Raw genomic sequence first — 17867 nt, 5'->3', positions numbered from 1 at the left:
ACCTAGTCTTGTGTATAATGTTTCTGCTGTCAAGCAGGCTGTGAGAATTTGTTTTGTAGCAAGTACCTTAGCCATCATATGCTCACTACCTAGTCTTGTGTATTATGTGTCTGGTGTCAAGCAGGCTGTGAGAATTTGTTTTGTAGCAAGTACCTTAGCCATCATATACTCACTACCTAGTCTTGTGTATCATGTTTCTGGTGTCAAGCAGGCTGTGAGAATTTCTGTTTTGTTGCAAATACCTTAGCCATCATATGCTCACTACCCAGTCTTGTGTATCATGTTTCTAGTGTCAAGCAGGCTGTGAGAATCTGTTTTGTAGCAAGTACCTTAGCCATCATATGCTCACTACCTAGTCTTGTGTATCATGTTTCTGCTGTCAAGCAGGCTGTGAGAATCTGTTTTGTAGCAAGTACCTTAGTCATCATATGCTCACTACCTAGTCTTGTGTATCAGGTTTCTGCTGTCAAGCAGGCTGTGAGAATCTGTTTTGTAGCAAGTACCTTAGCCATCATATGCTCACTACCTAGTCTTGTGTATCATGTTTCTGGTGTCAAGCAGGCTGTGAGAATCTCTGTTCTGTAGCAAGTACCTTAGCCGTCATTTGCTCACTACCTAGTCTTGTGTATCATGTTTCTAGTGTCAAGCAGGCTGTGAGAATCTGTTTTGTAGCAAGTACCTTAGCCATCATATGCTCACTACCTAGTCTTGTGTATTATGTGTCTGGTGTCAAGCAAGCTGTGAGAATCTCTGTTTTGTAGCAAGTACTTTAGCCATCATATACTCACTACCTAGTCTTGTGTATCATGTTTCTGGTGACAATCAGGCTGTGAGAATTTGTTTTGTAGCAAGTACCTTAGCCATCATATGCTCGCTACCTAGTCTTGTGTATAATGTTTCTGCTGTCAAGCAGGCTGTGAGAATTTGTTTTGTAGCAAGTACCTTAGCCATCATATGCTCACTACCTAGTCTTGTGTATTATGTGTCTGGTGTCAAGCAAGCTGTGAGAATCTCTGTTTTGTAGCAAGTACCTTAGCCATCATATACTCACTACCTAGTCTTGTGTATCATGTTTCTGGTGACAATCAGGCTGTGAGAATTTGTTTTGTAGCAAGTACCTTAGCCATCATATGCTCACTACCTAGTCTTGTGTATCATGTTTCTGGTGACAATCAGGCTGTGAGAATTTGTTTTGTAGCAAGTACCTTAGCCATCATATGCTCGCTACCTAGTCTTGTGTATAATGTTTCTGCTGTCAAGCAGGCTGTGAGAATTTGTTTTGTAGCAAGTACCTTAGCCATCATATACTCACTACCTAGTCTTGTGTATCTGGTTTCTGTTTTCAAGCAGGCTGTGAGAATCTGTTTTGTAGCAAGTACCTTAGCCATCATATGCTCACTACCTAGTCTTGTGTATCATGTTTCTGGTGTCAAGCAGGCTGTGAGAATTTCTGTTTTGTTGCAAATACCTTAGCCATCATATGCTCACTACCCAGTCTTGTGTATCATGTTTCTAGTGTCAAGCAGGCTGTGAGAATCTGTTTTGTAGTAAGTACCTTAGCCATCATATGCTCACTACCTAGTCTTGTGTATAATGTTTCTGCTGTCAAGCAGGCTGAGAGAATTTGTTTTGTAGCAAGTACCTTAGCCATCATATGCTCACTACCTAGTCTTGTGTATCATGTTTCTGCTGTCAAGCAGGCTGTGAGAATCTGTTTTGTAGCAAGTACCTTAGCCATCATATGCTCACTACCTAGTCTTGTGTATCATGTTTCTGGTGTCAAGCAGGCTGTGAGAATCTCTGTTCTGTAGCAAGTACCTTAGCCATCATATGCTCACTACCTAGTCTTGTGTATCATGTTTCTGCTGTCAAGCAGGCTGTGAGAATCTGTTTCGTAGCAAGTACCTTAGTCATCATATGCTCACTACCTAGTCTTGTGTATCATGTTTCTGCTGTCAAGCAGGCTGTGAGAATCTGTTTTGTAGCAAGTAACTTAGCCATCATATGCTCACTACCTAGTCTTGTGTATCATGTTTCTGGTGTCAAGCAGGCTGTGAGAATCTGTTTTGTAGCAAGTACCTTAGCCATCATATGCTCACTACCTAGTCTTGTGTATCAGGTTTCTGGTGTCAAGCAGGCTGTGAGAATTTTAGCTGCAGTGATTTCTCTCCCAGTCTAGCGGTTTTATTACACAGCCTGTCCCAGTCTCATCAATTCTATAAAGAGGATTTGTGCAGTCAACATTCTAATGTTTAATATGCATAGGAATTTTTCAAGGTTGTAAAGGAGATTTATGATCACTGTTGCACAGCAAGCTTTGCAGGATATATGATGCAGCCACTGTATTCAGCAGGTTCAAAAGCAGTACAAAGTTGTCATCCATTCCCTCGCTATTCCCCCCCCCCTTCTTAGAGCATTGCAGATTGATAAATATAATGTGTGCCCAGGTTATCAGGCATAGCTCATCGGATAAACATTTTCAACATCGATCCAAACTTTGATTACCATAAATCATGCTTCATCTGTCAGCGCTAAGTAAGCTTGTTACAATAGCTCTGACATAAGAGGGAATAACAAGCTTGAGGGGCGGCGCATGCGCAATGCGCTACAGGGAGTAATAACAGACTGGCCGCACTTCCAGAAAATATTCTAAGGGGCTTAGGTAATGTACTTTGTAAACAGACATTAAAAAAAACATTTATAAATACAGACAATGATTTACACAGAAAGTTCAGCACTTCCATACTTAACTTCCTGCTATTTATGTTTAAAAATGTATTACTTTTTGCGTGAACTGTCCCTTTAAGTTAACTGTGGGAGTTTGATGTTATTTTGCATATTTGGCAAGAGTTTATATCCTTTATGGTTTTACCAGTATTGGGGTCTCTTTGAAGGAACAATGTACTGTAAAATTTGTTTCTCATTAATGTGTTCCCAATTACATATTATCATGGTAGCTGAGTATATAGTGTATGGAAACATGTTCATTTAGTTTTTTTATATATATGAAATAGCTATTTTTGCTGATTGAAACCTCAAACTATTTTTCTCAAGAGCAAACCTACAGTATGTAAATGGACTGAGCCTGCAGAAATACCAGACCCTTATAATCTTATATTTCTCTCTATACATTAATGCTTCCTTATCGATCTGTTTTTACACAATGGCCAGAGACAGAAATTGAAAAGGACAATGTTGTTGCATATCTCTTCCAGACCCTACCGGGAACTTTATTGATGTTTGCTGACTCTTGTTTACATAGAGAATACTAAAGTATTCATATTTTTAGTATAGGTGGTGATTTAAACAGGAAAAAACAAATAATTTAAATGATAAAATAAAGGTAAAGTAGTTATGTATTTTCAATTTTATACACTCCAGTGTGTAACGCAGATCACAAGGAACATATTAAAATGAATCACAATTACAGCACAAAGTCCATTTAAGCCTACAGAAGAGACTACAGAAATTGTAAAGGGTGATTTATTTATTCTTTTTTTTCCAGGTGAAAACGATGCTAAGGTTTCATGTAACACGGAACAAACAGATCAGTGGATAAGAAACATAACAGAAGCTGCGGAGCAGAAAATTTGTGCCAATATAAGTACAGGTGAGTGTACTAGTGTGACTTGTCTGAGGGATGCAGGTGAGTGTAAGTGTGTGACATGTCTGAGGGATGCAGGTGAGTGTACATGTGTGACATGTCTGAGGGATGCAGGTGAGTGTAAGTGTGTGACATGTCTGAGGGATGCAGATGAGTGTACATGTGTAACATGTCTGAGGGATGCAGGTGAGTGTACATGTGTGACATATCTGAGGGATGCAGGTTAGTGTAAGTGTGTGACATGTCTGAGGGATGCAGGTGAGTGTACATGTGTAACATGTCTGAGGGATGCAGGTGAGTGTAAGTGTGTGACATGTCTGAGGGATGCAGATGAGTTTATGTGTGTAACATGTCTGAGGGATGCAGGTGAGTGTAAGTGTGTGACATGTCTGAGGGATGCAGATGAGTTTATGTGTGTGACGTGTCTGAGGGATGCAGGTGAGTGTACATGTGTGACATGTCTGAGGGATGCAGGTGAGTGTACATGTGTGACATGTCTGAGGGATGCAGGTGAGTGTATATGTGTGACATGTCTGAGGGATGCAGGTGAGTGTATATGTGTGACATGTCTGAGGGATGCAGGTGAGTGTACATGTGTGACATGTCTGAGGGATGCAGGTGAGTGTATATGTGTGACATGTCTGAAGGATGCAGGTGAGTGTACATGTGTGACATGTCTGAGGGATGCAGGTGAGTGTACATGTGTGACATGTCTGAGGGATGCAGGTGAGTGTATGTGTGTGACATGTCTGAGGGATGCAGGTGAGTGTATTTGTGTGACATGTCTGAGGGATGCAGGTGAGTGTACATGTGACATATCTGAGGGATGCAGGGTGCAGGTGAGTGTACATGTGTTGTGTCTGAGGGATACAGGGTGCAGGTGAGTGTAAGTGTGTGACATGTCTGAGGGACGCAGAACACAGGTGAGTGTAAGTGTGTGACATGTCTGAGGGATGCAGGGCACATGTGAGTGTATGTGTGGGACATGTGTGAGGGAAGCAGGGCATGTGTGAGTGTATGTGTGACGTCTTTGGGAAGTAGGGCACGTGAGTGTATGTGTGTGACATGTCTGATGAAAGCAGAGCACATGTGATTGTACGTGTGTAATATGTCTAAGGGATGCAGGGCATAGGTGAATGTATACGGGTGACACGTGAGAGGGATGCAGGGCACAGGTGAGTGTGTGTGTTTAATGCCTTTGGGAGGTAGGGCACAGGTGAATGTACGTGTGTGACATGTCTGTGTGGGAAGGAGGGGATAGGTGAGTACGTGTATGACATATGTAAGGAAAGCAGTGTACATGTTTGACACTTGAGAGGGATGTTGTGAAAAGTGAGTGTTTGTGTGTCATGTGTGTGGGAAACAGGGAACAGATAATGTATGTGTGTGACGTGTTTTAGGCTCACAGGGCACAGGTGAGTGTACATGTCTGATATGTATGTTCACTAATAAAGTTTATTTCTCTTGTAAGGTGTATCAAGTCCACGGATTCATCCATTACTTGTGGGATATTCTCCTTCCCAACAGGAAGCTGCAAGAGGACACTCACAGCAGAGCTGTCTATATAGCTCCTCCCCTAACTGCCACTCCCAGTCATTCTCTTGCAGCTCTCGACAAGAAAGGAAGTATCAAGAGATATGTGGTGAATTAGTGTAGTTTATCTTCAATCAAAAGTTTGTTATTTTTAACCGGTACCGGCGATGTACTGTTTTTACTTCAGGCAGAAATTAGAAGAAGAGTTCTGCCTGAGGTTTTTGATGATCTTTTTGTAAATATAGAAATGGGCCCAGCACTCACCATCCAATTAAGGGTGCACGCTACAGGGGTTTCTGCACTAACCCCCAAAAGTAGACAATGTTGTGGAAAAGAGCAGCAGCACCACACTTTATAAACTTTTAACTGCTTTTAATGATGAAACATACAGGAAAGCAACGACGTTTCGGTCAACAACTGACCTTAATCAATCTTAAGGTCAGTTGTTGACCGAAACGTCGTTGCTTTCCTGTAGGTTTCATCATTAAAAGCAGTTAAAAGTTTATAAAGTGTGGTGCTGCTGCTCTTTTCCACAACATTGTTTTTGATGATCTTAGCAGGTTGTAACTAAGGTCCACTGCTGTTCTCACACATAACTGAAGAGTATGGGAAAACTTCAGCTGGGGGAATGGCCGGCAGGATTACCTGCTCTGAGGTATGTTCAGTATATTTTTTTCTAGAGAGATGATAAGGTCTAGAAAATGCTGACAGTGCCTGATATATTTAAGGTAAGTCTGATACAGTGATTTAACAAACGACTGGGATCATGCTTGCAGTAAAGGGTAATATTCATGTTTATTGCTCTTATTACTTAGTATGTAAAACGTTTGCATGAGATATAAAAAACGTTTTTTACTGAAGGTGATAAATCTTTATTTGGAGCCTAGTTTTCCACATGGCTGATTAAATTTCTCCTAGGAGTAGTTATTATGGCCCTTTCACTTTGAGTGCATGGTGGGAGGGGCCTATTTTCGCGCTCTAATTGCGCAGTAGTTTTTGCAGTCTGAGACATCCAGCTTCCCTGAAGGAGTCCCCTGACATATAGGACCTCTGTAAAGGATTTTTGTTGCTACAAAAGTCGTTTTAAGGGCAGGTAGGAGTCACAGTAGAGCTGTGGCAGTGCTTGTGACTGTTTATAACGGTTTTACCGTTTTTCTGAGGTGCAATGCTATTTTAGTCTATTATACACATTGTAAAAATTTCGTAGAGTTTACTGCTTTTTTTCACTGTTTAGCAGTTTATGTGATTGTTTTTTTTCCCTTAAAGGCACAGTACCGTTTTTTATATTCTGCTTTTTCACATTTATTAAAGTGTTTTTCAAGCTTGCTGGTCTCATTTCTAGTCTGTTAAACATGTCTGACATAGAGGAAACTCCTTGTTCATTATGTTTAGAAGCCATTGTGGAACCCCCTCTTAGAATGTGTACCAAATACACTGATCTTACTATAAATTATAAAGACCATATTCTGGCTTTAAAAGATTTATCACCAGAGGAAATTGACAAGGGGGAAGTTATGCCGACTAACTCTCCCCACGTGTCAGAACCTATAACTCTCGCTCAAGGGACGCCAAGTACATCTAGCGCGCCCATTGCGTATACCTTACAAGACATGGCGGCAGTTATGAATCATACCCTTACAGAGGTATTGTCCAAACTGCCAGGGTTACAAGGAAAGCGAGACAGCTCTGGGGCTAGAACAAATACAGAGCTTTCTGACGCTTTAGTAGCTATGTCCGATATACCCTCACAATGTGCAGAAGCCGAAGCAGGAGAGCTTCTATCTGTGGGTGATTTTTCTGATTCAGGGAAGATACTTCAACCTGATTCTGATATGTCTACATTTAAATTTAAGCTTGAACACCTCCTCGTGTTGCTCAGGGAGGTTTTAGCAACTCTGGATGACTGTGACGCCATTGTAGTCCCAGAGAAATTGTGTAAATTGGATAAATACTATGCAGTGCCTGTTTACACTGATGTTTTTCCAATCCCTAAGAGGTTTTCAGAAATTATTACTAAGGAATGGGATAGACCAGGTGTACCGTTCTCTACCCCTCCTGTTTTTAAAAAAGATGTTTCCTATAGATGCTGCTACACGGGACTTGTGGCAAACGGTCCCTAAGGTGGAGGGAGCAGTCTCTACCCTAGCGAAGCGTACACTATCCCGGTCGAGGACAGTTGTGCTTTTCTAGATCCAATGGACAAAAAATTAGAGGGTTACCTTAAGAAAATTTTTATTCAACAAGGTTTTATTCTCCAGCCCCTTGCATGCATTGCCCCAGTCACTGCTGCTGCGGCCTTCTGGTTTGAGTCTCTAGAAGAGGCTCTACAGGTAGAAACCCCGTTGGATGATATCCTTGACAAGCTTAAAGCTCTTAAGCTAGCCAATTCATTTGTTTCTGACGCCGTTGTTCATTTAACCAAGCTAACGACGTTACTTCAAAGTCTAAGCTTCTCAACATTCCTTTCAAGGGGCAGACCCTATTCGGGCCTGGACTGAAGGAGATCATTTCTAATATTACTGGAGGAAAAGGTCACGCCCTTCCTCAGGATAGGTCCAACAAATTAAGGACCAAACAGACTAATTTTCGTTCCTTTCAAAACTTCAAGAGTAGCGCAGCTTCAACTTCCTCTAATACAAAACAAGAGGGGAATTTTGCCCAGTCCAATTCGGTCTAGAGACCTAACCAGGCTAGGAACAAGGGAAAGCAGGCCAAAAAACCTGCTGCTGCCTCTAAAACAGCATGAAGGATCAGCCCCCGATCCGGAAACGGATCTAGTAGGGGGCAGACTTTCTCTCTTCGCCCAGGCTTGGGCAAGAGATGTCCAGGATCCCTGGGCGTTGGAAATTGTGTCCCAGGGATATCTTCTGGATTTCAAAGCTTCTTCCCCAAAAGGGAGATTTCATCTCTCACAATTATCTGCAAACCAGATAAAGAGAGAGGCATTCTTACATTGTGTTCAAGACCTCCTAGTTATGGGAGTGATCCACCCAGTTCCAAAGGAGGAACAGGGGCAAGGCTTCTATTCAAATCTGTTTGTAGTTCCCAAGAAAGAGGGAACATTCAGACCAATCTTAGATCTCAAGATCTTAAACAAATTTCTCAGGGTCCCATCCTTCAAGATGGAGACTATTCGAACCATCCTACCTATGATCCAGGAGGGTCAATATATGACTACCGTGGACTTAAAGGATGCTTATCTTCACATTCCGATACACAGAGATCATCATCGGTTTCTCAGGTTCGCCTTCCTAGACAGGCATTACCAGTTTGTGGCTCTTCCCTTTGGGTTAGCCATGACACCAAGAATCTTTACGAAGGTTCTTAGGTCACTGCTAGCGGTCCTAAGGCCGCGGGGTATAGCAGTAGCCCCTTACCTAGACAACATTCTGATACAGGCGTCGAATTCTCAAATCGCCAGGTCCCATACGGACATTATTCTGGCATTCCTGAGGTCTCATGGGTGGAAGGTGAATGAAGAAAAGAGTTCTCTATCCCCTCTCACAAGAGTTTCCTTCCTAGGAACTCTGTTAGATTCTGTAGAAATGAAGATTTACCTGACAGAGACCAGGTTGTCAAAACTTCAAAATTCCTGCAGTGTTCTTTATTCCACTTCTCGCCCTTCAGTGGCTCAGTGTATGGAAGTAATCGGCTTAATGGTAGCGGCAATGGACATAGTGCAGTTTGCCCGCCAACATCTCAGACCGCTGCAACTGTGCATGCTCAGTCAGTGGAAAGGGTATTACACAGATTTGTCCCTTCTACTAAATCTGGATCAAGAGACCAGGGATTCTCTTCTCTGGTGGCTATCTCGGGTCCATCTGTCCAAGGGTATGACCTTCCGCAGGCCAGATTGGACAATAGTAACAACAGATGCCAAAGGCTGGGGTGCAGTCTGGAACTCCCTGAAGGCTCAGGGCTCGTGGACTCAGGAGGAGGCACTCCTTCCGATAAACATTCTGGAACTAAGAGTGATATTCAATGCTCTTCAGGCTTGGCCTCAGCTTGCTGCGGTCAGGTTCATCAGATTTCAGTCGGAAAACATCACGACTGTAGCCTACATCAACCATCAAGGGGGAACAAGGAGTTCCCTAGCAATGTTGGAGGTTTCAAAAATAATTCTATGGGCAGAGGTTCACTCTTGCCATCTATCAGCTATCCATATCCCAGGAGTAGAGAACTGGGAGGCGGATTTTCTAAGTCGGCAGACTTTTCATCCGGGGGAGTGGGAACTCTATCCGGAGGTATTTGCACAGTTGATTCAACTTTGGAGCAAACCAGAACTGGATCTCATGGCGTCCCGTCAGAACGCCAAGCTTCCTTGTTACGGATCCAGGTCCAGGGATCCCAAGGCAGCGCTGATAGATGCTCTAGCAGCGCCTTGGTCCTTCAACCTGGCTTATGTGTTTCCACCGTTTCCTCTGCTCCCTCGTCTGATTGCCAAGATCAAGCAGGAGAGAGCTTCGGTGATTTTGATAGCACCTGCATGGCCACGCAGGACTTGGTATGCAGATCTGGTGGACATGTCATCCCTTCCACCATGGACTCTGCCGTTGAGGCAGGACCTTCTACTTCAAGGTCCTTTCAATTCAGGCTCGAAAGCCGATCACTAGGAAAATCTATCATAAGATATGGTGTAGATATCTTCATTGGTGTGAATCCAAAGGTTACTCATGGAGTAAGGTCAGGATTCCTAGGATATTATCTTTTCTCCAAGAATGATTGGAGAAGGGATTGTGAGCTAGTTCCTGAAAAGGAAAAGATTTCTGCTCTGTCTATTCTTTTGCACAAGCGTCTGGCTGATACTCCAGATGTTCAGGCGTTTTGTCAGGCTTTAGTTAGAATCAAGCCTGTGTTTAAACCTGTTGCTCCACCATGGAGTTTAAATTTAGTTCTTAAGGTTCTGCAAGGGGTTCCGTTCGAACCATTGCATTCCATAGATATTAAACTTTTATCTTGGAAAGTTCTGTTTTTTAGTAGCTATCTCCTCGGCTCGAAGAGTTTCGGAGTTATCTGCTTTACAATGTGATTCCCCTTATCTCGTTTTCCATGCAGATAAGGTAGTGTTACGTACCAAACCTGGTTTTCTTCCTAAGGTGGTATCTAATAAAAATATCAATCAGGAGATTGTTGTTCCTTCACTATGTCCTAATCCTTCTTCAAAGAAGGAACGTCTGTTACACAATCTTGATGTGGTTCGTGCTTTAAAATTTTATTTACAAGCTACAAAGGATTTTTGTCAAACATCTGCTTTGTTTGTGGTCTACTCTGGACAGAGGAGAGGCCAAAAGACTTCGGCAACTTCTCTTTCTTTTTGGCTAAGAAGTATAATCTGCATAGCTTATGAGACTGCTGGCCAGCAGCCTCCTGAAAGAATTACAGCTCATTCCACTAGAGCGGTATCTTCCACATGGGCTTTTAAGAATGAGGCTTCTGTTGAACAGATTTGTAAGGCGGCGACTTGGTCTTCGCTTCATACTTTTTTCTAAATTCTACAAATTTGATACTTTTGCTTCTTCGGAGGCTATTTTTGGGAGAAAGGTCTTACAGGCAGTGGTGCCTTCCGTTTAAGCGCCTGCCTTGTCCCTCCCTTCATCCATGTCCTATAGCTTTGGTATTGGTATCCCACAAGTAATGGATGAATCCGTGGACTGGATACACCTTACAAGAGAAAACAAAATTTATGCTTACCTGATAAATTTATTTCTCTTGTGGTGTATCCAGTCCACGGCCCGCCCTGTCATTTTAAGGCAGGTGTTTTTTATTTCTTCTGTTAAGTGTGATCAGTCCACGGGTCATCATTACTTCTGGGATATTACTCCTCCCCAACAGGAAGTGCAAGAGGATTCACCCAGCAGAGCTGCATATAGCTCCTCCCCTCTACGTCACTCCCAGTCATTCTCTTGCACCCAACGACTAGATAGGATGTGTGAGAGGACTATGGTGATTTTATTTAGTTTTATTTCTTCAATCAAAAGTTTGTTATTTTTTAATAGCACCGGAGTGTGTTATTCCTTCTCTGGTAGAATTTGAAGAAGAATCTACCAGAGTTTTTACTATGATTTTAGCCGGAGTAGTTAAGATCATATTGCTGTTTCTCGGCCATCTGAGGAGAGGTAAACTTCAGATCAGGGGACAGCGGGCAGATTAATCTGCAAAGAGGTATGTAGCAGCTTTTATTTTCTGACAATGGAATTGATGAGAAAATCCTGCCATACCGATATAATATCATGTATGTATATTTTACATTTGAGTATTCTGGGGAATGGTACTTCACTGGAATTACACTGTGTATATAAGACTTTAGCCTATTTGCAAGCAACAGGCTTTTTAATAATTTATGTTAAACGTTTTTGCTGGAATGTAAAATCGTTTTCATTTTCTGAGGTACTGGGTGAATAAAATGTTTGGGCACTATTTTTCCACTTGGCAGTTGCTTGATCTAATTCTGACAGTTTACTGATCTCTCTCACTGTTGTGTGTGAGGGGGAGGGGCCTTTTTTTGGCGCTTTTGCTACGCATCAAAAATTTCAGTCAGAAGCTCATTGTTTTTCCTGCATGTTCCGGTTCATCTCTACAGAACTCAGGGGTCTTCAAAGCTTGTTTGAGGGAAGTAATCTTCACAACAGAGCTGTGAGATTGTAGTTGACTGTGATAAAAACGTTTATTCTTTAACTTTTTTATGCCATCAGGGTTAGTTATTCTTTGCTAATGGGAACAAGCCTTTGCTAAAATTGTATTTTGTTTTACAAAGTTTGATGCTGTAACCTTTTCAGTTTATTGATTGCAACTGTCATATAGCTTTCTGTGCTTCTTAGGCACAGTACGTTTTTCATTGTATTTTACTTGAATAATATTTCCAAGTTGCAAGTTTAGTTGCTAGTGTGTTAAACATGTCTGATTCAGAGGATGAGACCTGTACTATTTGTGCTAACGCCAAAGTGGAGCCCAATAGAAATTTATGTACTAACTGTATTGATGCTACTTTAAATAAAAGTCAATCTGTACAAATTGAACAAATTTCACCAAACAACGAGGGGAGAGTTATGCCGACTAACTCTCCTCACGTGACAGTACCTACATCTCCCGCTCGGGAGGTGCGCGATATTGTGGCGCCCAGTACATCTGGGCGGCCATTACAAATAACATTACAAGATATGGCTACTGTTATGACTGAGGTTTTGGCTAAATTACCAGAGCTAAGAGGCAAGCGTGATCACTCTGGGGTGAGAACAGAGTGCGCTGATAATGCTAGGGCCATGTCAGATACTGCGTCACAACTTGCAGAACATGAGGACGGAGAGCTTCATTCTGCGGCTGACGGTTCTGATTCAAACAGATTGGATTCAGATATTTCAAATTTTAAATTTAAGCTGGAAAACCTCCGTGTATTACTAGGGGAGGTGTTAGCGGCTCTGAATGATTGTAACACAGTTGCAATACCAGAGAAAATGTGTAGGTTGGATAAATATTTTGCTGTACCAACAAGTACTGACGTTTTTCCTATACCTAAGAGACTAACTGAAATTGTTACTAAGGAGTGGGATAGACCCGGTGTGCCGTTCTCACCCCCTCCGATATTTAGAAAGATGTTTCCAATAGACACCACCACACGGGACTTATGGCAAACGGTCCCTAAGGTGGAGGGAGCAGTTTCTACTTTAGCTAAGCGTACCACTATCCCGGTAGAGGATAGCTGTGCCTTTTCAGATCCAATGGATAAAAAGTTAGAGGGTTACCTTAAGAAAATGTTTGTTCAACAAGGTTTTATATTGCAACCCCTTGCATGCATTGCGCCGGTCACGGCTGCAGCGGCATTCTGGATTGAGTCTCTGGAAGAGAACCTTAGTTCAGCTACTCTGGACGACATTACGGACAGGCTTAGAATCCTTAAGCTATCTAATTCATTCATTTCGGAAGCTGTAGTACATTTAACTAAACTTACGGCTAAGAATTCCGGATTCGCCATTCAGGCGCGCAGAGCACTGTGGCTAAAATCCTGGTCAGCTGATGTAACTTCTAAGTCCAAATTACTTCATATACCTTTCAAAGGGCAGACCTTATTTGGGCCCGGTTTGAAAGAGATTATCGCTGACATTACAGGAGGTAAGGGCCACGCCCTGCCTCAAGACAGAGCCAAACCTAAGGCTAGACAGTCTAATTTTCGTTCCTTTCGGAATTCCAAAGCAGGAGCAGCATCAACTTCCACTGCTCCAAAACAAGAAGGATCTGTTGCTCGCTACAGACAAAGCTGGAGACCTAACCAGTCTTGGAACAAGGGCAAGCAGGCCAGGAAACCTGCTGCTGCCCATAAAACAGCATGAATTGAGGGCCCCCGATCCGGGATCGGATCTAGTGGGGGGCAGACTTTCTCTCTTCGCCCAGGCTTGGGCAAGAGATGTCCAGAACCCCTGGGCGCTAGAGATAATATCTCAGGGATACCTTCTGGACTTCAAATACTCTCCTCCAAGAGAGAGATTTCATCTGTCAAGGTTGTCAACAAACCAAACAAAGAAAGAGGCGTTTCTACGCTGCGTACAAGAACTTTTGTTAATGGGAGTAATCCATCCAGTTCCACGGTCGGAACAGGGACAAGGGTTTTACTCAAATCTGTTTGTGGTTCCCAAAAAAGAGGGAACTTTCAGACCAATCCTGGATTTAAAGATCCTAAACAAATTCCTAAGAGTTCCATCGTTCAAAATGGAGACTATTCGGACAATTTTACCAATGATCCAAAAGGGTCAGTACATGACCACAGTGGATTTAAAGGATGCTTACCTTCACATACCGATTCACAAAGATCATTACCGGTATCTAAGGTTTGCCTTCCTAGACAGGCATTACCAGTTTGTAGCTCTTCCATTCGGATTGGCTACAGCTCCAAGAATCTTCACAAAGGTTCTGGGTGCTCTTCTGGCGGTACTAAGACCGCGGGGAATCTCGGTAGCTCCGTACCTAGACGACATTCTGATACAAGCTTCAAGCTTTCTAACTGCCAAGTCTCATACAGAGTTAGTACTGGCTTTTCTAAGGTCACATGGATGGAAGGTGAACGAAAAGAAAAGTTCACTCGTTCCACTTACAAGAGTTCCCTTCCTGGGGACTCTTATAGATTCTGTAGAAATGAAGATTTACCTGACAGAGGACAGGTTAACAAGACTTCAAAGTGCTTGCCGCGCCCTTCATTCCATTCAACACCCGTCAGTGGCTCAATGCATGGAGGTAATCGGCTTAATGGTAGCGGCAATGGACATAGTACCCTTTGCTCGCTTACACCTCAGACCACTGCAACTGTGCATGCTAAGTCAGTGGAATGGGGATTACTCAGACTTGTCCCCTTCTCTGAATCTGGATCAAGAGACCAGAAATTCTCTTCTATGGTGGCTTTCTCGGCCACATCTGTCCAGGGGGATGCCATTCAGCAGACCAGACTGGACAATTGTAACAACAGACGCCAGCCTTCTAGGTTGGGGTGCCGTCTGGAATTCTCTGAAAGCTCAGGGACAATGGAGTCAGGAGGAGAGTCTCCTGCCAATAAACATTCTGGAATTGAGAGCAGTTCTCAATACCCTCCTGGCTTGGCCCCAGTTGACAACTCGGGGGTTCATCAGGTTTCAGTCGGACAACATCACGACGGTAGCTTACATCAACCATCAGGGAGGGACAAGAAGCTCCCTAGCAATGATGGAAGTATCAAAGATAATTCGCTGGGCAGAGTCTCACTCTTGCCACCTGTCAGCAATCCACATTCCGGGAGTGGAGAACTGGGAGGCGGATTTCTTAAGTCGTCAGACTTTTCATCCGGGGGAGTGGGAACTTCATCCGGAGGTCTTTGCCCAAATACTTCGACGTTGGGGCAAACCAGAGATAGATCTCATGGCGTCTCGACAGAACGCCAAGCTTCCTCGTTACGGGTCCAGATCCAGGGATCCAGGAGCAGTCCTGATAGATGCCCTGACAGCACCTTGGGACTTCAGGATGGCTTACGTGTTTCCACCCTTCCCGATGCTTCCTCGATTGATTGCCAGAATCAAACAGGAGAGAGCATCAGTGATTCTAATAGCACCTGCATGGCCACGCAGGACTTGGTATGCAGACCTGGTGGACATGTCATCCTGTCCACCTTGGTCTCTACCTCTGAAACAGGACCTCCTGATACAGGGTCCTTTCAAACATCAAAATCTAACTTCTCTGTAGCTGACTGCTTGGAAATTGAACGCTTGATTTTATCAAGACGTGGGTTTTCTGAGTCAGTTATTGATACCTTAATACAGGCTAGGAAGCCTGTTACCAGAAAGATTTACCATAAAATATGGCGTAAATACCTATATTGGTGCGAATCCAAAGGTTACTCTTGGAGTAAGGTTAGGATTCCTAGGATATTGTCTTTTCTACAAGAAGGTTTAGAAAAGGGTTTATCTGCTAGTTCATTAAAGGGACAGATCTCAGCTCTGTCCATTCTGTTACACAAACGTCTGTCAGAAGTTCTATTTTTAATGGCTATTTCCTCGGCTCGAAGAGTCTCTGAGTTATCAGCCTTACATTGTGATTCTCCTTATTTGATTTTTCATTCGGATAAGGTAGTTCTGCGTACTAAACCTGGGTTCTTACCTAAGGTAGTCACTAACAGGAATATCAATCAAGAGATTGTTGTTCCTTCTTTGTGTCCAAATCCTTCTTCAAAGAAGGAACGTCTACTGCACAATCTGGATGTAGTTTGTGCCCTAAAATTTTACTTACAGGCAACTAAGGAATTTCGGCAAACGTCTTCTCTGTTTGTCGTTTACTCTGGTCAGAGGAGAGGTCAAAAGGCTTCTGCTACCTCTTTCTTTTTGGCTTCGTAGCATAATACGTTTAGCTTATGAGACTGCTGGACAGCAGCCTCCTGAAAGAATTACAGCTCATTCTACTATAGCTGTGGCTTCCACTTGGGCCTTCAAAAATGAGGCCTCTGTTGAACAGATTTGCAAGGCTGCAACTTGGTCTTCGCTTCATACTTTTTCCAAATTTTACAAATTTGACACTTTTGCTTCCTCGGAGGCTATTTTTGGGAGAAAGGTTCTTCAGGCAGTGGTTCCTTCTGTATAAAGAGCCTGCCTATCCCTCCCGTCATCCGTGTACTTTTGCTTTGGTATTGGTATCCCAGAAGTAATGATGACCCGTGGACTGATCACACTTAACAGAAGAAAACATAATTTATGCTTACCTGATAAATTCCTTTCTTCTGTAGTGTGATCAGTCCACGGCCCGCCCTGTTTTTTAAGGCAGGTAAATATTTTTTAAATTATACTCCAGTCACCACTACACCCTTGGCTTCTCCTTTCTCGTTGGTCCTTGGTCGAATGACTGGGAGTGACGTAGAGGGGAGGAGCTATATGCAGCTCTGCTGGGTGAATCCTCTTGCACTTCCTGTTGGGGAGGAGTAATATCCCAGAAGTAATGATGACCCGTGGACTGATCACACTACAGAAGAAAGGAATTTATCAGGTAAGCATAAATTATGTTTTTTAAACTACAGTCACCACTGCACCCTATAGTTTCTCCTTTCTCTTGCTTGTCTTTGGTCGAATGACTGGGAGTGGCAGTTAGGGGAGGAGCTATATAGACAGCTCTGCTGTGGGTGTCCTCTTGCAGCTTCCTGTTGGAAAGGAGAATATCCCACAAGTAATGGATGAATCCGTGGACTGGATACACCACAAGAGAAATAAATGTATCAGGTAAGCATAAATTTTGTTTTTAAATACATTACTTTTTATATAAAATGATATTCTGGTCTTCATTACAAGTAAAGAATATATAGTATAAATGCAATATTCTAAAAAAAAATAAAACTGAATGTTTTGTGCACATAAGCAATAATCATTTAAAGGGACACTCAAGTCAAAAAAACTTATGATTCAGAAAGAGTATGCAGTTTTAAGGCACTTTCCAATTTTGCTTCTATTATTACATTTTGCAGTCTTTTTATATTCACACTTTCTGGGGAACAAGTTCCTATTGAGCATGTGCACAAGCTAGAATAATTCCAACTAGAGAGTGTTGTAAATAAGGATACACTTTTAGCACTCTGTTCTCCTAAGGTATTGTATGGTGTCCAAGTTAAATCATAAACGGTTAAAAATAAAACTTTATTAGACTTTATTAAAATTGGGTACTTAAAATCACTTGCAGGTATAAGATATGTACAATGCTCAAAAGAGCTTGATGTCTGATAGGCACCTTGTGTATATTAGTTCATCAAATTAATTCAAGACTGGGGGCTCTAATGCAGATATCCCTTATTCAGTCAATATTAAAGTGTCAAAAGGCAATACTCTGACTTAGTAAGTCCAATAAAAACTAGATACTCTCAAATTGTAAAACTGCAGTATGTGGCAACATCTTAAAGAAAAATGAATCGGTGTTTATTGATGGTCTGTATAAACAGTATATTGTACTATTATTATTCACCACTAGAGGGTAGTAATGTACAACTAATGATAGAAATAATCGGGAGAAACGAAAATTGAATCTCTGTAACAATAATAATTGGATACAAGTTTATTTAAATTGATTCATTGATATAGTGTACAAACTTATTGCTACTTGTACTTAAAGAAACACTAATAGTTATTGGTAGTAGAAGTTATAGTAGAGTGTTCAAAAAAATGTATGGGCTAGTACATATACATTTGGTGAAGTCACCGTAAAAAGACTTAGTATCCAAATATTTGTGAACCACTCTCCTACT

At 42.3% G+C, this 17867-nt stretch overlaps 1 protein-coding gene across 3 annotated transcripts in view; it reads left to right on the top strand.

Moving 5' to 3' along the window:
- The window catches only part of LOC128657073 (oocyte zinc finger protein XlCOF7.1-like), a 176132-nt gene that overhangs the window by 150376 nt on the left and 7889 nt on the right, over positions 1 to 17867 (top strand). For all 3 annotated transcript variants that reach the window (XM_053711304.1, XM_053711303.1, XM_053711305.1), the window contains exon 11: positions 3506 to 3610. In XM_053711304.1, the coding sequence (XP_053567279.1) occupies positions 3506 to 3610 (105 nt within the window). The remainder of the gene's footprint in view (positions 1 to 3505; positions 3611 to 17867) is intronic.

Source organism: Bombina bombina, chromosome 4 (genome assembly GCF_027579735.1).
Source record: "Bombina bombina isolate aBomBom1 chromosome 4, aBomBom1.pri, whole genome shotgun sequence".
NCBI lineage: Eukaryota > Metazoa > Chordata > Amphibia > Anura > Bombinatoridae > Bombina > Bombina bombina.
Note: the sequence above shows the minus strand (reverse complement) of the source record. Positions and strands in the feature narration are given on the sequence as shown.